Source organism: Megalops cyprinoides, chromosome 7 (assembly GCF_013368585.1).
Source record: "Megalops cyprinoides isolate fMegCyp1 chromosome 7, fMegCyp1.pri, whole genome shotgun sequence".
Classification (NCBI taxonomy): domain Eukaryota; kingdom Metazoa; phylum Chordata; class Actinopteri; order Elopiformes; family Megalopidae; genus Megalops; species Megalops cyprinoides.
In genome coordinates, this window is record NC_050589.1 from 31,333,017 (window position 1) to 31,359,273 (window position 26,257).

Below are 26,257 nucleotides of genomic sequence, written 5' to 3' on the forward strand. Positions count from 1 at the left end.
AAAATCAATAATCAATCTCTCAAATCCCTAAAGTAGATCTTAGATGAAATGACTTACCAGTAATTCATTTTGCCTTAGAAAAACAGCTATCTTTGACCCAAATCTATTGGGTTATTAATCGCTGTGGTCAAAAAAACCCAGCTTTCATTTTAGAATTACTAAACACACAGTGGTCTTGACATACCAACGGAAATAGCATGCATATATTTAGTAAAGCTTAAAATAGAAAACAGCCAACAGGCTTGATGCGTGTCACATAACATGCACAACATGAGTGTTTGCTTTTGTAATGCTTACATTTGTATTATTTGCTGCCCTGACATGCAGTGCCAACATTACACATTGGTTCTGATTACAAAGTGAAAGCTGTGTCATGTTAATCTGTTTTGCTGTATGAAGGGCCAACCATATTGCACACACTATGATGAACCTGCTTGTTTTTTTCCCATGTTGACTGGGTGAAAGCAGATTAGCAGTGGTCGCTATCACTAGTGTGAAGTGAGGTCAATGTTCATACCTGTTGCTAGATATCACAGGGGTTTCCAGGAGATTACCACTGTTTCTCTGTACTGGGTTTGCAATAATAGATAATGAATACCTAATAGAACAATATCTCTTTGAATGTCCTTGGGCATTATCATCTTAACTTACAAAGACCAGTTCTAACATCTCTGTGTGTATGCACACACACACACACATACACACACTTGTAAACATCAGCTAATCTCTGAGGGGTCCCGTGGCTACTGCTGACACACTACAGCATTCAGTCATAATTGAGAAATGCGGTAAGAGACCCGTGATGTTCTGTTACGAGAGGACTGGAACTTCCTGTTGAGAAGGCAGTAGGGAAGGCCCGCCCCCTTTTTTTTCCCCCTCTGATAGTTTATGGCTGTTGCGTCGCCCCCGAGAGATTACTAAAGAGCAGCCTGCGCGGGCGTCAGTCACTGCCACGGCGGCGACAGCTGGACCGAAGTGCTGAACGACCCGCGAGGCAGCCTACCCAGAGGTGAGAGAGAGAGAGAGAGAGAGACAGAGAGGGAGCCTGTCTCTCAGACCCCTGAGCCTGCATGCTGGAGGACAGAAGAGGGAAGTCAGAGCACGTGAGCCTGCGGCTGAGGTCTGCCTGATCAGTGAGTACAGCAGGTTTTAAAGACCTTTAGCTACCTGGCTGCAAGAAGGCTGTCATCTGCCATGGATATGTAATAATTTTCATAACAGGGTTTTTTAAGACATGGATCACCCTTGCTCCTTTTCTGAAAACAGTGTGACTCCTGACTTAGGCGTTTTCGATGGACAGCCGATATTCAGTTCTGATGGTTTGAAGTTTGGATCACACTGCTGGTGTCCCGTGTCCTTGCTGTTTGCTTGATGATGTCCTCCAGACAAATGTCGCTGTAGACCCGCGCGTTTCGTATTGAGCTCATTCATTCTGTTTATATATGAGAGACGTGGCTCACCGGTGAGACAGAGCTGCCATGTGAATGTTCAGGTCACCCTTAACTGTAGCTGAAACTGGGCCAGGTCATGTAAAGCATTTGCAAATGGTTAACCACACAAACCCTTTAGTGTTCCTAACAATTATTTTAATGCTGTGTTTTATGTCTTTACACAACGTCAGTATTTTGTTGTTCAATAAAAGAAGTCGCCTGTGAAAAGCAATAAAAGGCTGAATCTAAATCATATAACCATAAACCACTATTGCTTGCCGTAAAGTAAAAGAATATCCATGCAATTTTCAGAGAATAATGACTTAGTGCCAAGTTGTTGTGACATATTCCTGAGGGTTGACCTCGCAGAGTCATCTCAGATCCAACACCTGCGTGCTTTCAGAGGAGCCAACAGTTTAGAAGGGGTGTTAACTGCTTCTTCCTGGCATATGTATATAGTATGCAATGGGGCTTTTGATAGTTTGTTATGCCCCAGAAGTTTGTGAAAATGAGATGAAAGCATTTCTTAGCAGGACTCTGTGAAAAACACATTCTTATTAATTTTTGTAATCCTCTCTTCTCACATTGCCAGTAGAGCCTTGTAAATTGAACAGGTCATGGGATTTTTGCATTTTGGGGAATTTGCAACAAGAAGTTTGAATAGGTTTTGCAATTTAATTTATCTTGCATCCCTTGGGATATTTGCCTAATTGAGACTCTTATGTAGCTTATATTTTTATGTTATCCACGTACATAGTAGAACATTTTTAAAGAAACAATTTAAGGCCTCACTCAAGGATAGAGTGGCTATATTCTACCAGAGATCTGAACCTGCTGTGTTTTGGTTCCTGAGCCAGGCTCCTAACCATTACACCACACTACTGCTTTCTTACACATGCCTCATTATAATGTCATGCCTCTTGCCTGCTCCAACAACATGGCAAATATTTTGCACATAAAAGTGCAAGGAGTAGCCTGCTCTAACAGTCGACCTACTTTTTTTCCCATGAAACCCCTGCTTGCATACTTAACCCTATATAGCCCAAGTTGACCGAGATGCACAGTTTTGAAGGTTGCTCGTTAATTGTTGAGGTTACTCGCAATTCAAAACCTACAGCACTGTAATTTGGCACAGGGCACACACATGACTGAGGGACACACTGTATTTTAGCTGAGCTGTTTAATGAGATTATTTTTTAGATCTGGATTGGGTAAGAATACGTCCATATTGACCTGGCTTTGTTAATAAGTAACCGATCTGAGCTCACAGGTTTACATCAGGTTTTCAGACCACGAAGTCTGAAACTAGGATGCACTGTCTGGTGTACTTTCATAATCATATTCTGAGAAAATATCAGTTACTTATTATGCAAATAAAATAGCTTTTTGACACAGGTTAAATATGTGTACAGTCACTGTACTACCCCTGGCCCACTTTTTCTTCTTGTGCTGAGCAAACATTCTTTTGCGGTCTCATTTTTCTCACCATTGTATGATGAATTGTTTTTGCGTCATTGTTTTATTGCTAGTGCTGATCGTAAATACATTTGCTTGTAATATTTTGTAACATCTTGTCTCAATTTACAGGTTTAGAATTGGTGAATCTGCGAGAGTCCAGTGAAGAGAGAGGCCAGACTTTTATTGACGCCACTGTGCTTTCTTGGACTCTGCCATGGCTCTGCTTGTTCATTTCCTGGCCTGTGCATTTGGGCTCGGGTCCTGGGTGGCCATCAACGGCCTGTGGGTGGAGCTGCCCCTGATCGTGAACGAGCTGCCAGAGGGCTGGGACCTGCCCTCCTACCTGACGGTCATCATTCAGCTGGCCAACCTGGGGCCCCTGCTGGTCACCCTCATGCACAAACTCTGCCCGGGGCGGCTGAAGGAGACGGCGGTCATATACACCATCCTGACCATCGGGATCCTGGCCTGCTTCCTGCTGGCCTTCTTCTGGAAGGTGACCACGGTCATGGCAGGAGCGCTCCACAGCACCGCCTTCCTGGTCATGACCTTCTTCCTGTCGCTGGTGGACTGCACGTCGTCCGTCACCTTCCTGCCCTTCATGATGCAGCTGCCGCCGAAGTACATCACCACCTACTTCATCGGCGAGGGCCTCAGCGGCTTCATCCCAGGGCTGGTGGCCCTCGGGCAGGGCGTGGGCATCGCCAGGTGCGTCAACATCACCCGTGGCCCGAACGACACCAGCCCCGTCAGGGCAGTGGCTGCCAGCGAGAGCCTCTACACCATGCAGACCGAGTACCTCCCGCCAAACTTCTCCACAGAGGTCTTCTTCTTCTTCCTGGCCGCCATGATGGCCATCAGCCTGTTGGCGTTCGTGCTCCTCGGCCGGGTGCCCCGCACGTTCGAGCTGTCCACGGAGAACCTGGTTTCTGACACTGTCTCTTCCGTCTCCTCTGGCCTGGACAATCCTGTGGCATCCAACCAGAAAGCCCACAGTGGGAAGAGCGAGGAGGCCGGCCAGTCCAGGCCGTTGCTGGGTAAGCCAGGCTACTCGGTCTCACAGCTGGCCTTCATCTACTTCCTGGTGGTCTGGGTGAACGGCCTGACCAATGGTGTGCTGCCGTCAGTCCAGACGTACTCCTGCATGCCCTACGGGAACATCGCGTACCACCTCTCTGCTGCTCTGGCATCCATGGCAAACCCCTTGGCTTGTGTTATTGCCATGTTTCTTCCTAAAAGGTAAGCCAAGCACGATTGTGCTATGACATATCAAAATCCCTGGGAAAGGGTTTGGTTGCACCTTCCAAACGTTCTTAGCTTTTTTGATAAAATTTGTAAGGACCATTTGATTTGGCTTTGGCATAGGTACGTCCAGCTGGACACTTTCCCTGGGGTAAGTTAAAAAAATGTGTAATTAATTTTCCTGACAACTTAAAACCAGTTTTAAACTCCAGTTTACAGTTATATCAACATATTAACGGATTAGTAATTATAATTGAAGGTGCCATTTAAGACTTACTGGTACTGTAATTACATTTGGGGTGTGCATGCAAGTTTGAGGTTTCTTTTTATCAATAGACATAGGTAGACCACTGGTGATGCAAGCCTATGCAATGACCTGTGATAAGCAATGTAGACACTAGGGTTGGGTACCGAAACCTGGTGCCAATATGGCACCAGTTCCTATACGATCGGTATCTACCGGACCAAATCGCAACACAGATTTCGGTCCCTCATTTCAGTGCAACTGAGCCTGAGTGCTGTTGGTTGAAATATTTGCCCTCTGGTGCTCCGAAACGGACGTTACAGTAATGTAACTGCTATTTAGTGTTAAATTATTGTAGTTGGGTTAAGTTTTATTTATTATGTGAATTTGTTATGTAAATTTATTAAGTGTTTATATTTATTTATATTTATATATATAAGTATACTTTAAACTGTTAACAGTTAATATATTGTTCAATTTCAAGTTCAAATTTGCCATTCTTTAATGTTGTTGACCGTCGTTTTGTCCTTTTTTTTGTTTTAACCCTTTCACACGTAACTTATTTTATGCTATGTAGCGCACATGTTATGTTACATGGTTTGTTATGTTTAGTGTTATTAAGCTTCTCATAGTTTTCACCGCCGCATTTGCTATATTTATAATGTTAAATCGCTGTTTCCTGAAAGCTAGAATTAGCTAGAATTTTTCCAATGTTGTGTTCTAATCGCACCAAGTTTTAGCATACGCGCTAAACGGCTAATCACACCGGTGTGACCGTACGCGCAAAAGGGATAAGTATCGGTTCAGGCACCGCTTAGGCACTGGTACCATTTTAAAAGTATCGCTTTAGCATCGGTATCGGAAAAAAACCCGAACAATACCCAACCCTTGCAGACACTGAGCTATACAGCAGCCTCTCAATCTTTACTGCTGTTGGATTGGTCCTGGAAGGTACACGAGTGACCTGTCTCCTGTGCTGCAGGTCGCTGAGGTTCCTGGGCATGCTGTCCTTGCTGGGGACTGGATTCGGAGCGTACAACATGGCCATGGCAGCCCTGAGTCCCTGTCCCCTCCTCCAGGCCTCTGCGGCAGGGGAGGCCTTAATTGTGAGTATTTCACAATACGCCCGAGAGGTGGAAGAGCACGGCTTCACCATCCACGGACTGAGGGTAGCTGTCATGTTATCAGCGATTCAATGGTTTGAGGCCAATGTAGCGTTTTCGCTACCAGGAGCAAAGTCTTTCGACCGGTTCAGACGAGTCAGGGATCACAATCTAACAGTGGCCGTTGACCCTGTGAGGCTCATGAAACCTCACTCTCCTATCCTCACCCCACTGTTGTGCTTTGCTGAAATGGTCTGCCTGTTTAAAGCACACCCAGCTTTTGTGATCATCAAGCTCTTTGACAAATTAGCTCATGTTCAAGTTTGCATATTACAGAAACTGCTTTCTTATCACTGTTTTTCCTATCAGGAAAAAGGTTGCATTACTTGCTGCAGGGCGGCACTGTTGGAGTCGCTCAGTGTCCAAAATGCAAACTTCAAGCAGTGATAGTTCATGCTAAGGCCCAGATTTATTCTGTCCACTCTGTGCTTTGTCCTGAAATTTGAGCAGTAGTAAATTTAAGGTTCTTAATTAAACTTTTCGTTGCTTACAAAACTTTTTTGTGCTAATCTTAGCAATTGCCAAATCCTCTCAAAAACAAACAAACAAACCAAAAAAAAACCCCACAGGCTTCCTTTTGTTTCTGAAAGTCAAGGTCAATGCGCAAAGCGGCTGGGCTCGACAAAGGCCCAACTCTCCCACGCTTGTGTAATCCCATTACACTGACGAAACGTCTTGGGGTCGTTAGACTTCGAGCTTTCCACAAGCCTCACACCCCTCTTCCCTCCGATCCTGCAGGTGCTGTCGTGGATCTTCTTCACCGGGACGCTGTCCTACGTGAAGGTGATGGTGGGAGTCATACTGCGGGACCAGAGCCACAGCGCCCTGGTCTGGTGTGGAGCCGCGGTCCAGGTGGGCTCCATGGTTGGGGCGCTCAGCATGTTCCCCTTGGTCAACGTGTACCACCTGTTCCAGTCCGGGGACATCTGCAACACCAAGTGCTCATTGTAATTACCAGTGCTTCACGGACTTAAGACACCATGTGTTACGCGCGCGGGGTCAGGCTGAGAGCACTGGGCTGCAGGCTGGAGGTGCCACGGGTTCAAGTCCTGGCTGTAACACTGCTGTCGCACCCTTGAGTGAGGTGTTTAACCTTAGTAACTCCTTTAAACAGAATGACTGAACATTTGAAGAATGTGTGCAATGTAAAAGTGTATTTTTAACACTGGCTGGGTGATGTTATTGTCTACAGTATCTTTAAATGCTATTTACATTTTTTATATACATAAATTATACCACTGTCCTTTCTTATGCATTTATTGAAGCATAAAGCAGATGTGTTTAAGAATGTTATACAATGATGTGTATATTAACTGAAAACAATTTTGTCTGTGGCCCATTGTGTTGGAGATTCAGTCGATTACTCAGGAACTCATGCATTTTTCATCTGATATATTACAGATTTGACAGAACAAAACTAAAAACCTGAATAAAATTTTATTAAAACTAACATCCTACGAAATGTGAATGGTCTGACCTGATTTTGAAGTTCAGTTGGCATTAACCACCTAAAATCTTCACTGGTTTTTTTGTTGTCTGATATTCCAACTTTTGAACACTAGGGGGAGATATTACATTTTACTGGAACAATCATCAGTCAAATGAGGGACGCCACGGACGAGCGCGTCAAACATGCGTCACCACATTCACTGTGCTACTCCTCTGAATTGACTCTAGAAAATCAATTGACATGGTTTTTTTTCTGCACAATGGAATATTTGCGTTTGGACGAATGTAGTTTGGGTATCACACCAACTGGAAAATGCATTTAAAATAAATATTACAAAGCAAAACACCAATTGTAGCTCTTTTATATTTATACACATCTTGTAATATAAATCCAACACAATGTTAAAGTGGAGAGTAGTGTGTGTGCATATGCCTGTTTGTCAGTCTATGTGTGTAACAATCAACAGGTTTTGAATCCAAGCCAGTCTGTGACTAGCATGTAATTTATATAAGTAACTTTTGTCAGAATAAATCATTTGGTTTCTGCCTGAACCCTTTAAATGTGCACATACAATCAACAAACCTCTGAGAACATCCCATTGCAGTGCTTGTGACAATCAAGCGTCAATGAACAGATGTCAAATGAAAAAGTCTGTTTTATTATCTAACCTGTCAGTGCATCAGTAACAAATAACATTTAATCTAAGAATGAAGAAGCAAACATTATCTCTGTAGCTTTCTGATTCTGGACTCAGAAAAACTGTGTAAAGTGAACTGTGCATGCATTCTGGATGATTTTCTCAGCAGGCTCTGGTTTAATGAGCTTATGGCTATTTATACTCTGCTTATTTAAATGATCTCCTTTCAGAGGGGGCTGCATGCTGATATTTGGTATCAAAGCTATTATTGTTCCTGGATTTTATTTCATGGTATTTTGGCAATTAATAGTGTTAAGCCACATGCAGAAATTGCACAGTGAAAAATTACTATTCCTGATCTTCCTATCACATCAGGTTGTATTTCACAGATGTAGCACCCTTTGAGACCAGCTGCTAAAGAATGCTTCACAATAGACAGAGGTCAAACCTGATGGAAATGAACTTGCCAATCCCATTTAGGAAAGCCAATTCACTTTCAGTCCACTCTGAAGGTAAAGGTATGACACCACACACAGTTTTGACAGGTAGGCAGTGGATTTATATATTTCCCATAATCCATTGGCACGCAATGTGGACATACACAGACCGATTTTTGACTATGAAGTCACCGCACCCTAATTACTTCCCTGGTGTTAGTGTTTCTGTGTCATTGAAGTGTCCCATGATGCTCAGGGGCTGGTGGGCGGGGTTCGCTCTGCGGGATGCCCGGGTCCCAGTTGCCCAGCTTTGCTGGCGTGCATATGGCCGTCCCTTTCCTCAGAGAAGACGGGCGGGGCCGGGGTTCTGTGGGAAACAGAACGCGGTCCCCAATTCGCAGCTGTTCCCTCTCTGCCCCTTTCCGTCAGACGTGGCCCTCGGAGAGGCGTGCGAACCCGGGTCCGAGGGGAGGTATGCTAATTCGTCACAATTAAGAGCGGGGCTTCGTCAGCTGCTGGCACGGCCATTGGTCATCAGGGGGAGTGTCCCTGACCTCCGGCGAGGCGTAAAAACAAAGAGGAAGAAGCTTCAATTATCTTAACGCTGTGTTGGGGGTCAGAGGTCAGCTGATAGGCTGCAGGCAGATGCAGGCTTCTCACCACAGTGATTCTGATTGAGAAGACTTCTTGCAGCCACTGCTAGGGACTACATTTATAATAGCAGAAAATGCATCAGTCAATACAACACTATGGAAGCAATTCTTCAGACGGAGGAAGTTATGATTAGTGTCAAGGGGAACTTCCTACGTTACAGTCCGTCTTGATATCATGTGAAATATTCCAAATTAATGAATGAATCCTGAGTAGAGACTGTGATTGTGAAACTGTGAACCAATTTCACACTGTAAACCAAATCTGTCTCTGGATACCTTAGAGTTGGAGCCAGAATTGAAATACAGGTTTTGAGTGCAAATAAATGCATATTTTTAGTTCACCTTTTCACACGTTTTTCAAGTATTTTATTTGCCTTACCTCGAGGCATACCTTGTGTAACAGTTAAGTTAAATCTAAAATATAACGTCAGGTGGCTAATTGTGTATGTATTCCAAGTGAGCGTAAATCATAAAAAGTATCTGAATGCCGTTTTGAATAGGCTACTTCACAACAAATAATACGAATAACTAGCTCCATTACACGATTGGGCTACATTTGTCGTTGCATTGAAATGCAAAGCACTAGTTGAAAGTGTATCGCTTCTCCGATGTGTCAGATGGCCGCTGTTCTTCCAGCTGGTCGGGAGGGGCCTTCACCACCTGGACGCCCCCCCTGCTTTCGCTCCTGCGAGATCCTGCCACCGCCGCTACCGCGAAGAAGCCTGCTTACAGCACCGCAGAGAGGCCCATCTGCTCGCGGCTGTCACCTCGGAGAGACACTCCTCCGACTTCACCACCAATTTGCCAAATGAGCAGTTTGGCTTTCCCGTTGTCAATTGAAATGAGATTAGCCCTCTTTAGCTGCGTTTCCACGACAGGGAATGAACTCTGGGACAAAAGACCAGCATTGTTTTCGCAGGAACGTCACCTGTGCGGAAAATTGCTGCGTCCTAATCTCAGACACACCCAGACAACACGAAATTATTAAATATATAAAATGCACTTTAGAGTAATTTTAATTATTTATAAATAATAACGGGACTTTTCATCTTTAGAGTTTAAATAATATACATGATAACAAAAGAATTATTATAATTACCAGCATACAGCGGCATTGATACATGTCTGAATCTAAATTAGTCTAATCTCTAAAATAGTTTTAATGTATAGGATGTTTAGTATAATATTAAATATTTTGGTTAAGCAATATTAGCGTGCAAACTGCCTCTAGTTTAGCGGCAGTTAAAAAGTAAATGATGTGTTAAATAGATGTATTTTACATTTCCATACAAAATCTAATTTAGGCCATATGTCAAACATCCAAGCAAAGGTTTTAATTTAGCAAAAGCAAATTGTTTTAATAAACGTTTTTAAAACACTGATAACGACATGAAAGAACGCAGAGGGGTATAACTTTACAAAAAATCTTTGTCGTAACACTCATAAAGTATGTAAAATATGCACCTGGCAAAAATTACTTGAACAAAGCCAGACTGAGACTAATTCCGACAGCTGACGGCATGGCCAGGTGAACAGCTTGTAGAGCAACCGCTCGGCAGTCTGCGAGGACAGCTCTGAGATGCAAACAAGGTTAGCTTCCATTCATGCTCAGCGTTGTGTTAATTGGCCAGTCCATACACGTTCACTGGAGAAACGTAATCGTTGAAATTAATGTATACATTTCCTTGCTCTCTGCAAGGAGATGGATATTGTATCCCTTGAAGGGAGTATTTTCTGATGACTCTCGGTAGAATTTCACTCAGTTTTAGAGGTTTAGATTAATTTACAACAACCTTTGCAATGTGTTTAACTGACTTTCTCAGATGACAGAATTTCACTCGTAATGCAGTTTTCCTCGAACACCTCAGCTCTTTTCGCGTTCTAGTTTCTACATTACTTTCAGTCATCAGATATCGGTGGTTAATGATTTAATAAACTGTTAACCACGCCCCCTGGGATGAGTCTGTAAGATTATGCAAATATTTCCGATTTGCCGTTTTAGCGAGGGGTCAGCAGGTCAGTGTTGCTTCCCCACTGGGAACTCTTTTTTTTCAAAGTTTTACAGTGGCACATATGGAGGGACCAATTATACTGCTGCACAGCAGGGAGGAAATATACTTGTTACGCTCTTGTATCTTGCCAATTAGTGCATTTATGCTGCTGTGACACAAGTGCTGATCAGCAGAAGCTGAAAAAGGTGGCCTGTCCATAAAGTACCAACTGAGAGCAAATGTGCTCGGTTATGGGTAAAATGTCCACACCTAGCATGCGTGGCTGAGAAGAGATCTGTTTCCCATGAACAGCTGCGGGGGCAGTGAAATCATTGCTGTGCTTTTATTATGCTGTCAGCAAGGGGCGATTTACCGGTAACTGACTGTGAGCTCTATACCCTTGAAATGAATGGAAAATGACTGAATCAATCAAAGTATTGATGGCTCGGCAAGGAGCCGGCTCATGGACAGGAATGCGCTGATGTGGATCAGGAAGACCTGGCGGCTGGGCTCTCTCTGTCTCTCTTGTTCCTCAGTTTGTTTCCATAACAGCCTCATATTAATGTTTCTCAAAGTCTGCGGTGCTGCTCGGCAAGGCAGCACCAGGTATCCGCACAGGATGCCAGAAGCTAATGATGCTGAGACACAGATAGGGGACTGGAGCTCAGTTCCACTAACGTCCGCCCCTCCCAAACCCTCCCCCGTTATGCCCATGGGGCCCCTGGGGGTCCAATTATACAATGGTGGCAGCCTCTAATGCGCCAAGAATTGAAGTGGGCTGAAGACCAGCCAGGGTGGCTGAAGCCAAACAGCAAAGGACATTACTGTAAGAGCACATTTCCCCCCCAATTGGAGCATTCTGAGAGGTTTAAATAAAACATACAGGAACCACAGCGCCATGTCTCACTGCCTGTGAAGCCCAGAATAATTAGTCCCAGAAGTGAGAGGCAGGTAGGTACTGGCCATGATAAATAAACAGGCCTTCAGGGTTCACCAGCTCACCGCAGGCGTTAATGGGATAGCTCTCAGGCGAGGAATTACGCAACCATCAACAGATTTGCAGATGCAGCAGGCAGAAACTTATGAGCGAAACTTTTGGGAGGGCACTGCGGTTGTTTTTCATCCCTGTAAACCTATTTCCTTATAATGTCAGCCTAATAGCATGGCTGAGATCCTTGAACTATAACACACACTCCCAGTGTGGTGCGTGCTGGAACACGCCGCAGCTGCACACGCTTTTGCGCGAAGCACACTTTTTTACACGTCTGTCTTCTGAGGCTCAGACAGATTTGATTTTACTTCTTCCTGCTTATCAGATGCCAGCATCCCACGCAACTACCAACTGCTTACAGATGTTTCATCTGAAAGATGCAAGTTGTTTATACAGTCAGATGTTTAGTTGAAGTGTCCTGCGCAACCCTCAGTTCCAGGCAGCAGTGCCCTGTATGTCATTTCCCACTGTCCTTCTGTCATATATTCTCCACTTATATGATCAAAACAGAAGATGAATTCTATTTTGTCGAGAAGTTTTGTCCACTGAGTGACAGTATTTTAATTTTGCATCATTCATCTCATGTATTTATCCATTCATTTACTAGCTTGTACTGTTGGTAATTTTTTGTTTTCAAATTTAGGTGGATTGTTTCTGACATGAGTCAGGATGCTGTAATGTTTGTGCTAAGTGTTGTCACTGATCCACTACATATCAAAGGAACAGGTGATGACTGGAACAGGCCAAACCAATCTAAACCATGACTCCTAGTTCACTAACAAGATACCTGTACTACAGGAGTCATCCAGTCATTCCTTTCTGCAAGTTATCTTTGTATGCAGAGGTCCTGACTTGAGGCCACAATAGTCACTGTTTCTCCGTGTCTCCACATTACAGATGCTTCGGTGTACATGAGGACCTAATAAAACCCACACATAGATCACAGTGCAACTGTTAATTATTGATACCGTTTTAAGTGCTCCTGCAAGTGATTGTTCGCCTTGAGATGGCAGTATTCAGAGACAGAATGGGAGGGGTCCCACCCACCTTCACTCACTGGGCCCCACCCACCCCCTGCTCTGCTCCGCCCCCTCCCCGCCCCGCCTGGCTGGCCAGGCGCAGCTGCAGGGGGGGTGGAAGGCTGCTTGGGCCCTTTGTGTGGAGCGCCAGTCAAGTGGAAAATGGCAGCTCCGGCGAGAGGCCACTTTAGAGGGCCATCATCTTTTCAAGAGGCCTGATAGCCTTTGACAGGCACAGTGTTAACACCAAGTGCACACAAATATGACATGGCCATTACTGTGTGTATTAGAGGGGGAGAGAAAAGAGAGAACGAGGAGCACCCTCTGATAATGTTTGTGTCCGGGCCGAGGTGGGGGCTTGCCGGAACACTGCCACTCTGCCCTAACTGGGAGAGATGACATGCCTATTATAACCAGAGGTACATTAGAGTCTTTGTCATCTGCGAAATGGATAAATTACACCTCTGTCAGGCAAAGGTCAGATGTTGGACGCACTGGGGATTGGTGGTCGCATGCAGTTCCTGTCATTTTTTCCACCTCTGTCTGCACACTCCTGGCTTTCTTCTCTGAAGGTCAAACTTTTAGTCACGTGTTCCTGTCAAGGTCCTGCAGGATGGCTTAGTACGGTTGTCTTTCAAGTTCACACTCGTGGGCTGGCACGCTGTATCAAAGGTGTTCCTGTGCACAGTCCACAAAAGAATGATGCCACAGCATGCGTCTTGCCGACGGATGACGTGTCCATTTTCGATTCAGCTGGAAATGAACTGGTGAGTGGTCAGCTCAACGTAAGTTTAAATCCTACTAATATTATATCTACTGAATGACCCTTGGATTCTGAGCTGCAGTGAGCCAGCTGGCACACACGTGGCTCTCATTAGAGAAGACTGTTCTGGCCCAGTCCCACCAGTCTCACAGGAACACATTCAACTGCACATTTGACTTCATTTGGTTTACAAGCGTTTAAACTCTGGTGTAGAGGCAGCATTTAAAAAACTATATTCCTAGACATCAGATTCAGCATAGTTGCCAGTTGATATTTTTGAGTCTAGACAGCAGAATGGAATGGTATCTCTGCCTCCTAGTGAATGAATTTTGGACCTTCCTGCTGACAGAAAACATTCTCAGTTTAAGACATGAAACGTGGAACTGTGAACCAGGAGCATTTGCAGTTTCCATGTGTAAAACTGTGAACTGATTATTAACATGAATGTCTAACAGAATAAGCACAGCACACCCTGTATTCAGCGGCAAGCTTACATGTTGGTTAATGAATAACATTCACATTTTAAAACTTACTGGGGCATTACTCTATTGCTTTTTCACCACTGCTACTGCTAATTCTGCTGATACTACTGCTACTGCTACTACTACTGCTACCATAACTGCTGATTCCACTGCTAGATATAGTGCTGCTGCCCTGGGGGTGTGGGAGTATGTGGCAGAGATTGCTATGACAGAGAAAGGCCACTGCTCAGGTGTGTGTGTGTGTGTGTGTGTGTGTGTGATCTTATCTCAGGGTCTGTGTAAGTAATCTCTGAGGAACCCTGGGGCTGTCAGCAGATCAGCTGGACACCTGATCCCAGTGCTCACTCACTCACTCACTCACTCACTCACTCACTCACTCACTCACACACCATCCCCACAGTCTAAGAGATCATGCTGCCTAGGTCATCTGCCTCAGTGCTCACAGCTTGATGGAGACTGGGGTAAAAAGTGTGCTTGTGTATGTGTGTGCTTGTGTATGCTTGTGTAAATGTGTGTGAGGATGTTTGTTAGTGTCTGTGTGTGCAAATGCTTGTGTTAGTGTACAGTATGTACATGACTGTGAGTGTCTGTGTGTATGTGGTGCCGTACCTCTGAAGCTGTAGCTAGTTCATGCTCCCTCCAGTTCAGTAACTGCTGCATTAATTGGCAGGTACTTCTTAAATGTGCCCGGACCTTAATTAGTGCAAACAGAAGCGGCATTAAGAGCCACGGGAGAATCGTTATTTAGCTCCAGTTCCAAGGCAGTGAAAACGTTAATCCCACTTCATCATCAGCAGTTTCTTTTGGCGAACAACCTTGAACACAAAATATCTGGAAAGGATAACAAAATGGTGTCTCGCATAGCGGATGCGCGCAGTGCTGACGGCAGCTCTTTCTGCCCGCGCTCCCCTGACCGCTTCATCTTCTCTGGCGGAATTGCCATTACCTTTGATGCAAGCCTCTGTTGTGCATGCCCTGAATTGCGAGAAGTCTCGGAAGTCATCCCTCAGTGTGGCCTGATGGTCAGCGCTGCATCTTTTCCAGCCCGGCTGCGTTTGAACCCACACCTGTGAGACATTGGATATGGCTATTGACTTCGCCTACATGACCCTGGAGACTGAAGATAAGGCCTTCAACAGCACCGGCCGTGTTTAAAAAGTAATTCTCTCCCGCTTGATGCATTATTTACAGCTGGCCTTTCCTGCCGCTTTCTCTGCTATGACAAACGGGTCTGTGGGAGAGCTGAGCGCTGGGCGACTTGAAAGGGTGGGATCCGGCTGCACTTGTACAAAGGCCAAGGTGTGCCCTTGCAGCACCGTGTACATAAAACGCAGCCCCCCCCAAACAACACCACCACCCAACAATAACACAGCATGACGACAGACTAAATGACAAACCGTAGGGAGGCAGCCGGGAGCGAGGCCCTCCACGGCACGGCGCAAGCTCCACGGTAATGACTGTGAAAGAGCAAGGCGCACCGTGGAGCTCTCAAGCTCTGGAGTGCCGGGGACCACCCCCGGGATTAGCCTTCTCCTCCGTGCCACGCGGAAACCAATCACTCAAAACGGACGGGGGCGGCAACGCGCGGACACTTCCAGGTTATGATTTATGCACCGGCCAGTCTTCAGAGGACAAAGGGGTTTTTTTGTGTTAATGGCTGTTACAATGAGTAGAGTGTCCATTTGGACAGGGGCCAGTGGAACGCCGCATTCAAAACAACACTTCTGACCTTGCCAGAAGTAACCTTTGTTTTAAAGCGAGAACAGCACTGTGTAGCATGCGTGCTTTTTCCAGAACCTTCCATCTCCATCCGTTTTTAACTGCAGTCTGAGAATTTGCTACTGTCATAACTATTTCCACAGATTGTCTTCATTCAATGTCACATACACTCATTGTGATTGGTGTTCCACATTGCAGAGGTAGAACATTATACAAACAATGCACTATTATATTAAAAACGTTGTTGCCCTGTAAGGAAATATTGCAAAAGGTATGGGGTATGTAAATGGTATGCTTTTGTCATATATCATAATAAAAAGTATATTACAGGAATATAAGGACTTCATACAACTAAAACTGAATTTTATAATTATACAAGTTCTTTGTTAGAGGCTGTCATAAACTGAATTTTTGGCTCTTAAATTCAGATGACCTAATCATAAAAGCCCCATTTGATTCAAATATGTATAGCAGTGTGCATGATCATAGCTGTATTGGGTGTTGCATTAAAAGTAGCCAACATTAATTCAATGCTAGTTCTTAAACCAGCTAATGAGGAAAAATTTAATATATTTTTTCATTTGCAAAAAATATGTGACAGTTATACTAATGAAGTGCATTATGTAAATATTGAGTCAGGAGAGGATTTGGGGAAAGCATGTTTAGTCAAAAAGAAAATGAGATAAGATGTATTTTAATATGTGAACAAATTTTTACAAAGTCACACCATAAATTATCTATATCCTCTGAGAGGGGGATGTGGTCAGATCTGATCTCCTCTAGTAGTTAGGTTCATTATGAGATATTTGTTATTCATTTATATGCTTGTTTATAGTATCGTTGCCCAAAGAGAACTCTAGCCCAGATTTGCTAAATATAAGTGCTGAAAGACAGCCAGCTTTGCTGATAAAAACATGCCTCTCTGTTTCCATTTAAATAGTCATTTTTTGCTTGCATTTTATTCTAATTGACTTCAGCAAGTGAACGCTGCACTGCAAAGGTCCTTTGGTGTGTGTAGCCAAAGAAAAATGTCATATGCTAAACTGACCCCAGCATGGCCCTCTGGTCCCCCACTGGAGAGGGCTAATCACAATTATACACACGCTTCTCTGAAGACGGCTCCTGGCGGAGTCCGCCTCTCCTCGGTCAACTCGTGGAGGGACTGCATGCATCTGTGATGTGCGTGCACTTCAGACTCTGTCTATGCAAATGTGATTGTGCAGAGAGGGCTATTTCAGTAGCTGTGGCCAGCGCAGAGGCGTCGGGCCTGTTGAGCTCGGCGGACCCCGGATTTGAGAGAGGCGAGCTTTAACAGCCAGCCTCGCTGTTGCTTTTATGATATGAATAATTCAGTCCTTCGCCTCCGTCTGAGGTGACACCAGTTCACCACTGCCCCCAAAACAGCAGAGATGTCGTCACCGGGGCCTGACTCACCATGCCTTCACAACGTGGGGCAAAAGCTCCGGAAGGAGCAATCCGTAGTAAGTTACTCAGTTTGCCCTTGCTGTTGGTTAACTTGCACTGACCATTTCAGCTTGCTTACAATCCCTTACACACCTCTGTGTATGTTCCTGGTAAATGGATGTTCCTGTCAGTGATGAGAGGCGGCATGCCAATGAGTCTCCCAATCAACCAAAGTGAGTTTGTGTAGCACATCTTCAAAGAGTACAATGCAAAAGCGGAGGAAAAAAAATTGAAAATTACTGGAAAACAGTAGAAAATCAGAAAAAAATGTGTGGGAGAAACACATAAATGGTTGTCCATGAAAATATCAGTTCACCACACGCTGGAGGGGTGGCTGTCGGTGTGACATGGTGGGTGCTGGGTGGAGGGATGTGGTGTCTTTAACACACTTCATCTCAGGGCCTGCGGAGCAGGTGTGGATTCCCCAAATCAGCCTGAACCAGAGTGCTTTCCAGAGCTGTGGTGTCTCTGACGAGAGGGGTGTTCCGTGCCGCTGGAGAGGACAGTTCCTGAGAGATGACCCAAATTGCCTTAATGAGGAGGGTGGCCACAGCCTTGTGAGCGAAGACAGCTGTGTCTGTTCCCTTGCCCCGTTTCCTTGTTTCTCCTCCCCTGTCTCTCTCTCTCTCACTCTCCCTTACAGGCACCCTCTGCCAAGCCTGAACCTGATCACCACCTGCCCCCTGTTCACCAGCCCTCACCAAATCGCTGTAAAGACCAACGCTCCAATGGGCAGCCAGTGGGCAGTGGGGTCTCTCTCATCACCTGATGGAACAATATACATGTTATCAAACACACCACCTCTCTTCTCAAGCAATCTGTTGTCCCATTCCCGTTTCCACATCATAGACTAGCCATAGACCTGCTAATGGCTCCACAGTTCAGTTTATTTGAATTCCTATATTATATTTAAAGTGCTTGAAACGGACTAGCATAATTCTACCTGGAACAGAGAAATGAAACATTAATTGTCTCTATGCAGTTAGCACACATCCTCACACAGGGTGATGTACATAATTCAAATGTTAAATGCTATCCCTTTAAACAGATTAATAATTATGAATGAAATTCAGGCTAAGTACACCTGTCCAGCCTGGAATTCATTGTCACGATGAAGTCCTCAGTCGCTACACCACAGTACCACCTTACTTCCAGGATGAGGTAACAGATTTTATATTGGTAGTTCAGAATATTGTGTGCATCTTGTGAAGTGAAAGACTAATTTTAGACGTTAATGTAACGTACTCCGCTCTTCCCATTCATTAAATAAAACAAAGAACTTCTCACACAACTGAACACACGGTGCATTGCTGCAATGCCATTTGGGTGAGCAACTGGATCCTGCCTTAGAATAATAATTTCGGATGGAGATTAGCAGAGCGGAAAATACAGAAATGTCATGGTGAGGCAATGGACAAAACCCAAAGGACACTACAGTTTTATGATCAGATATAACTTCTCAGCCCCCTCTGAAATTATAGCGGTACAATTTCATCATGTGCCTACTGAGTCCTCTAAGCCATGTGCACCAATCCTTACATTTCAATTTTAAGCCATAGACTGAATGTGCGGAATGATATTCCATTTTGAAGAGTCTGTGAGTGCATTGTAATTGCAGCTCAAAAGCTGATGCCACATCGTGTACAAGTCCCCCTGGATTTATAAAGCTTAGTTAAGAATTTAATTCTGCCACAAAGAACGCTTTAAATGTTTCATTGTTTGCCATTAAGACTTAGGTAATAGTTAGCAATAAACATCTGTTCGTGCGTTTTCACGCACATTAAATTATTAACTTAGGTTAGCAAACATGCGGAGTAGGTATGCCAGTGTGACCTCAAAGGAGGTTCTCATTAAATTAAAATCAACATATTGAATCTGCATCTCCAGTAACTGAAGGACATATTTAAAAAATCTTCTGTCTTTTGACTTTTTACAATTATAATCTCCCAGTCCAGTTTACTGAGGTTTATTTTTCCAGCATTCATAGCATTCTCTAGATGGAGTTATGATATTAACATATGATGTTTTTGTGCATGAATTTTGTTCTTGAAACCTCATACACAACTGTCAACTAGAACTGAGGTATTATTACTACTATTATTATGTACTTTGACCGACAGAAATCTCACTCTGAAACTGTGTTCACAGTCCAGATACATCTGTTTCTTGGCGAGTGCGATCATTTGAGGGAATTGCGTTTCATCCCTCCATCAGTGCAGTATCAAATATACCTACCCATCAGTCACCAGCTCCTGCAAGAAATGAGAACCTCTGCTGTGAGATATGGATGTGACCAGTTTATTTTAAGATATTGTCTCACAACAGCAGCCCTGATTTTCTCTGTCATGTGTGAAAGCAAAACACCACAGAGACTTCTTGCTCCCTCCTTTGCAATGTGAGTAGCACGTTATAGCAATTCACCATTTATTGAAGCAGGGACAGAGACATATTAAAATGCACAGCTGGTGCTAATTGAGTTCGCTAGCAGTTGGATTTGCACATGTGGTATCATGTGTTGTTTCTTTGGGATCGAGGATTGTAATAGGGGATTGTAATGAGCAGCTATCTGCAGAATGGCCTGGCTACCTTCTACAACTGCCTTCCCTCTGTCTCACTCTCCCTCTGTCTCTCAATCTTTCTCTGTTTTTTTTTTCCATCTTACAGCTTCAGCTTTCTCCTTCAATTTCTCTCTGTCTCTCTCCTTCAATTTCTCTCTGCCCCCCCCCCCCCCCGCCCTCACCCCCTGGCGTCTTGGGTCCTGTCACCCCATCTCCCCCCCCCCCCCCCCCCCCTCCCACCCCCCCACGCTCTTGCAGTCTGAGAGAGAGAGGCACTTTAGGACACTGACAATAGAAGGTTCCGCATTCAGGCCACAGGGCCCCTCTGGGCTTCATTCTGTCCTCCCCAGCCAGCGGAGCCTCATCACAACATCTGTCCAGCTCTTGCATTGTTCCTTGGTATCAGCCCTTCGCTGAGGCCCTGTGTTTTTCTCTTCCCTGATTGAGATGAGAATCTGGAAGGTTCTCGGGGAAATCATGTGATCATATATTAACATTCTTATGAGAATCAGTAGGAAACAAAATAGCTTAATTCATCATTTATTTGTGTACTTCTGCTTCCTTGTCCTTATGTATGGGTTGTGTGTGAATGTGTGGCTGGGTCTGAATGTCTCTGTGTGAACTTGTGTCTGGCATTAAACAATATGTCCCCTCGCACATAATATGCTTTGATCAGTTTTTAGTTTGTGTGCAAAGCGAAAGGACATCTGTATATCCAGCCCTTAGAATTCATCCACTGGTTCAAGCTGAAATCAGGTCAAAGACGAGCCAAAACTGAATGCAGGGAAGTCAGTTTCACTGTGATGGAGGGAGTTTTGAGGCAACACAAGGATTCATGCCCTTTATTTAATCTTCATTTGATCTCCCTTCGATGTGTGCGATTTTTCAGGTCAAACGCTGGGCTATTTTTAATTCTTTGGAGCAAGTGAGCTGTGCTGTGCTCTGATTGGCCAAGCGGCCTTGCTCGGTGTCAGCACTTTGCATGGAGAAGAATGTTGAAGGAGCCTGTTGGCGAGGCCGCGCAGATTTGATACGGCGATGCATTTTTAACGCACCACGAGAAATGTTATCTTCTGCCTGTGGAGAACTTTTTATTCCTGCTCTCCAACCACTTCATGCCTGCCAGTCCTTGTCTTCAATGTTCAGTTTTAAATAATACAACAAAAAGGAAAAAAAAAACTAACAAAACAAGTCATGTCCTTTAAGCAGATTGAATATGCCAAATATTTCACAATGAGTTTGGTCATACATATTTATTAGGCCCTCAGCCAGCAATGCATCATCTCAAAGGAAGGGTCACCTTTAATGGTAGAACAGTGGGCATGTCTCATATTGTGAACTGAAGCAACGGGGAGCGTCACTCCTGTCAGAAAGGGAAGGGGGCGGAGGCAGGGGAGGGAGAGGCAGGTTCGCTTCGTTTAGATGATTACGACTATTTTTATCCTGTTAATATATTCGGCTTGTTTCGCTTGATTCCTGCCTTCAAACCCTGGAACCCGCTATGAGAGCACTCAGACACTCTCATCTCATCAGCCTCCCTCACTTATTTATTTATTTGTTCCATTTTTGGCTCCATTGGCTAATCTAAACAAAAAATGTGGTGCGTTAAAAAATCCTGTGCAGGAAGTCTATTGAATGTGACCGGGGCTGCAGATACAACAAAAGCAACCGAGGAGGTGTGCCTCAGCGACTTAATTAACACCGTTTAATAAAATGCATTTTGTGACCCCCCTGGGGGAGGGGGACTTGGAGTTTTCTGCTGCCCAAACCCCCTCCAGTGCTGTAAAGCAGCGTCACAGTGACACCGGAGGATGTGGTCCCTTCCTCTCCTTAATGATGTGTTTTACTTCCCTGCCGCAGCATGCATCACTCTTCATTTGTACACAGAGGGTCGGTAAATGGCTTTGTGAAACCTTGAGAGAGGATCAATGGCAGCGGCGCACGGCATTCTGGGATTCTGTGGTGCGCAACGTGAGAACTCTCCAGCTCTGCCTCTCTGGAGCAAATCAATGGGTCAAGAGGTCAGCAGCTCTCACTGAGAACTCAAACAGGTGCCATCCAAGATTCTCAGGGGTAATATGAACCCAAACCAATACGTGGCCAATGATGAGAGCAGGGCCATATGTCTACTGTTTGTCTTTAAGTGCTAGCCACGCCACTCTGTCGATCCGAGCAGGGGGTGGGGGGTGGGGGGGTCTACGAGGAGCCCCCCCTCTGAGCTTGCATTTAGGGCAGAGAGCTCATTTCCGTTCCAATTGCTCTTTTTCTCAGTTGATATCTGGTTCAGGTCAGCGACATGGAGCTTTGTCCCCGAAGAATAAACCTTTAAAAGAGATGTTTTAATGCCGTTTGTTTACCGTTAAGGAGTGTGATGTTGCTTAAACTGGTTTGATTATTTTCGGAGGGAAGGTACAAGATCTAAGCTGCTTTCTACATTCTATATCGTTTTATTATTCTACATCCCATTGTATCAACATACCCCCCCCCCCCACCCCCTATAACCACCACCTATCCCCCTAATCGAGTGGAATAAGGCCTCCAATGCCTAGTAGGAACTACAAGGAGAATGAGCCACAGAAAAATCGGATGGGAACATTAAGCCAAGCAGCCCATCCTCAAAGCCCACATTTCCATCTGGGCCAAAGTAATTGGTCTGTTATTCATATTTCAGCAATAAAATAGCCTGAGGCCATTCTGACATTCACGCATGAACTGTTTACACTGGGGACAATCACAAAGTGTGGTGACCTTAATGTCGCTGTGGATTTGTTTCATGCAGGAAACGAGGGGTGGGGTATACGTGTCCAATATCAAGATGGGTGTGGCCTGACGGGGGGGCAGGGGTAGCACCTGTAAATTAGAAATGAGACCCTTTTCTAAATGTCCAGAAAGACCACTTTTTCAAATTCAGCAATGGTTGAGATATGTAATTTAAGATGATTTTTCAATAACTCTGACAGATGATTCTGGTTTTTTGTGCAAGGTTGTTGCTCTGAAATTTCTTACAGTGGTCACAACACGATAAGACAAGAGGCTTTCATTCAAAATGATAATAAGGAGTGCAGCGCTGTGGACATCGCTATCACATGCGATTCATGCTTGACTCCGACGCAGTTTACTGGAGTTCTGGAAAGTATGAGAATCTGCACGAAGCTCAGGGCATTGAGTCATACATCAAAAGTGCCTTGAAGTGGCGCAAATATAACCGACTTTCTTAGATCTAATCTTTCATTAAAAATGATTGGTGTTTTCCTCCAGAAAATTATTACACATTTCCACTCTATATTTGCTGAAATGTATGCAGTGACTCATGAGTTCTTGCGGCTGCTAATGGTAACTTATTATCTCCTCAACCGATTAAAGCGCAAGTCTCTAAAGTGTCCGAAAGGCAGAACCCTTAAAGCAACAGCAGTACTTCCCAAAGCCTCAACACGAACATGGAAAATAACAGCCTGATAATCACCCTTGAAAGTGAATTTATGCGCCACAGTAAATTCAGTTCAGACACAGTTCGAAAGATAGCTGGTTAGCCATCTGATTCAATGATGCACAGCGGAACTGAAAGGAAATGAAACTGGTTACCACACTATAAGCATGTGCTGTATGTTCAGATATTACTATGCTCAGAGAGTAGTATCAAAGCTTTCAAAGTAGGGGGTGACTTATGGAAGGATGCAGGCGGAATGTGGCTTGACCTGATAGCCTAACCCCCCCCCCCCCCAAGACACACACACACCTGACCCTATGGAGACTGTGTGAAGTCTGATTGTAGGTGTTTGTCTTCATAATTCCCAGGATGCTTTGTGGCAGGTGAAGTATAACGAATATGCTTTACTGTAAAATCAAGAGCAGTAGCATAGTGTGCAGCAGTTACTAATTTCTCTAGTTCAGAAAAAGCATATGGCTAGTAACTGTGAGGATACTCTTCACAACAGAAACACAGTGGAAAGGTCCCTCTCCATCTAAATCTCCAATATATTAGCTCACAGATTATTAGATTTCCTTGCAATTATCACAACCCCAAATCACTTTTCAAATGAAGTTCAAGTTTGAAGTTTATTGTCATATACTTGATAACAATGCATCATTATCAGTAATGAAATTCTTAGCCTCAGAGCCAACTCAACTTTACATATTAAATAAAATAAAATACGAGTGTAACAGTGCATACCATCCGGACCAGTTGTCTGTCACTGGGTATCTTTTATTCGAATTCACCCTACAGCGCATAAGAAACACAATGCTGTGCTAATCATCTCATTCTCTGTATAAGGAAACAAGGCTGCTGATGCGCTGGATCTGAGGGCACTTCAAAGACTCGAGCGTGCACGTGTGGGGTTCGGGTGCTGCAGTTGTGCGGGCGCATCTGGCACGCTTGCGTTCCTGTGAAAACCAAGCCCTGGCCTTCGAGTGAGTGATAAAGCAGCCAAAACATGAGGAGGGAAAAAGAGCCCTTTCATCATTTCTCAACAAGACGGATACGCCAATCGATGCATTCCGAGACAAATGCGGGCCACTTGGTCCCGCGGATCGAGAGCGCTTTATTTATCACGGGCTGAAATGCAGTTGAACCCTGCCAGCGGTGCTGATTAGTCACTCTGAAGATGAACTGTCAGTCCTCCGTCGGCCGCTACCTTAATGCTCCTTTCAGGAGGTTTGTCTACCCTCATCCAGCTCACAGGGGAAAAAAAACAATGCAGACAGAAACAAACAACCCCCCCCCCCCCCCCCCCCCCCCCCCCACACACACACACACACACACACACACACACGCACACCCCGCCCCGGTCGCCCTCCCCTCACAGGGATCCTGTCAGCTGCTGCGCTGGGAGCTGTGCCATTCATCCATTTTCAACAAGTTGGGTACTTGAGGAGCAAAAGCCTCAGTCAGATGTCTCTCTCTATCCTTCTCTCTTGCCCTTTCTCTCCCCACTCTCCCTCCCCCTCGCTCTCTCTCTTTCTCCCCCACTCACTCTCTCTGTTTCTCTCTCCTCCTCTGTCTGTCCCTTTCTCTCTCCCTCGCTCCCTCTCTCTTTCTCCCTTTTCTTCCCCCCTCCCCCCTTTCTCGGTTTCACCCCCGCCTCTCTAACAAGCAGTGCACCCCCCCCCCCCCTCCCCCGGGCCATTGTGAGATCCAAGCAGATGGACTGGAACAAAGAGGTGAGAGGGGGCCCCCTGCTCTGTCCCCCCAGTATCACCGAGAGGCAGACCCTGTAATCTCTCCAAGCTCTCCGAGAGGCCATGAATAACCCGGGGCCCGGACCTGAGAGCCGAAGCCGCCCCTTATCGCACCCTCTGCAGGCCCGCCACCCCCAGACCCGGGATAGCATCTCTCGCCGCTTCCCCCTCGCCTCTCGCCCCTCGCCCACTCTTCCACGCTAAATGGTTTTTGTCGGGGGCCTGTCGGAAGGCGTGAAGATTAATTGGTGCGGTGATTGGCTGACATCTGGCCTCAGCATCATAAAGGCTTGTTTCTCTGAGGTCTGTTGGGTTATAATGAAGTGTGCATAAGATAATTTGCTCATCGACTCTCTGTTTGTCAAAGCTTCCCCAATAACCCTCATAGCATGGTTTTTACCCCCAATGTTCCCCCCTCCAGCGCCACCCTGATAAGGACAATTAGAAAATGGCTTTGCATCACAAAAACCAAGACCCTTCCCTTTTCCTCAAACTTAATCTTACATTTGTTGATTTTTTTTTAATTTGCTGGTGCAAATACCCCTAGAGGAGCAAATGCAAATGTGTGTTCGGTGATATCTACAGGAAAGTTGATGTTTGATTGATTTTCCATAAATAAATTTGAAGTAGTCTGTTGCTTATGCACACAATGAAGTAGGGTTTTCGGTTTCAAAAGATTCCTACTGGCCAGAAGTGCTGCCTGACAGAAGAAAAGTTTATTATCCAACATGATTCTTTAAAGATGTACATACATTTTTAAATGTAGCTGTGCTTCTGCGTTTCCATTACACCATTATTAAATTAGTGGAATCACTGTTAGTGTCTAATTTAAATTTTGGATGTTTCTGGAATGATTTTTCTTTGTTGTACTGCCAAGCTATATTGTATAAGCTCTTACACTATGCTGCAGATGGAGAACAGACAACTCTAGGGGGAAAACCACAGTTATTTCCTAATGCCACAGGTTTGTCGCACTAAAGCTGTTGCACGCCGTAGAAGGTCAGGTTATAACAAGGCAGTCCTGTAGTTAATTTGGATGTACCGCAAGCCTGGCATTCCGGAACAATCCGCAATCCTCATGATCCTCTCCCATCAATGCAGGGGTCATACAGGCTTGATCTCTTTAAATGCCGCCCCAGCACAAGATATGAAATCATGACAGTATCCTCCATCGGAATAATTGAACAGAGCCTTTCCCCTCGAGAGTTTATCGATTGACATTGGGCTCTTTGAGCATAACCGTCATTGATCAGAGGGGGCTGCTGTAAAGGTTGACCCTGCTGCTTACAAGGGGATGGGAACAACTCCACCAAATGCTAAAGTAAAGGCTGGACCTTTCCATTACAAGTGAAATCATCTCAATTCCTTCATCAAACAG

At 44.9% G+C, this 26,257-nt stretch overlaps 1 protein-coding gene across 2 annotated transcripts; it reads left to right on the forward strand.

Moving 5' to 3' along the window:
* The first annotated feature begins 937 nt into the window (after window positions 1–937).
* On the forward strand, window positions 938–7,330 carry slc52a3 (solute carrier family 52 member 3). 2 transcript variants are annotated; one of them, XM_036533364.1, is made up of 4 exons: window positions 938–1,133; window positions 3,018–4,127; window positions 5,357–5,480; window positions 6,276–7,330. In XM_036533364.1, the coding sequence occupies exons 2-4, from the start codon at window positions 3,103–3,105 to the stop codon at window positions 6,486–6,488; spliced, it is 1,362 nt and encodes a 453-aa protein (XP_036389257.1). In that variant the 5' UTR covers window positions 938–1,133; window positions 3,018–3,102; the 3' UTR covers window positions 6,489–7,330. The 2 variants fall into 2 exon arrangements, with proteins under 2 accessions (XP_036389257.1, XP_036389258.1); XM_036533365.1 differs by having other exon boundaries at window positions 938–1,120.
* The last annotated feature ends 18,927 nt before the right edge of the window (window positions 7,331–26,257 follow it).

Bases quoted from the DNA above. Each gene is read 5' to 3' on its own strand.
- slc52a3 (XM_036533364.1), top strand. From the start codon at position 3,103: ATGGCTCTGCTTGTTCATTTCCTGGCCTGTGCATTTGGGCTCGGGTCC. The intron at 4,128-5,356 runs GTAAGCCAAGCA...CCTGTGCTGCAG, and splicing joins GCCATGTTTCTTCCTAAAAG to GTCGCTGAGGTTCCTGGGCA. The intron at 5,481-6,275 runs GTGAGTATTTCA...CCGATCCTGCAG, and splicing joins CGGCAGGGGAGGCCTTAATT to GTGCTGTCGTGGATCTTCTT.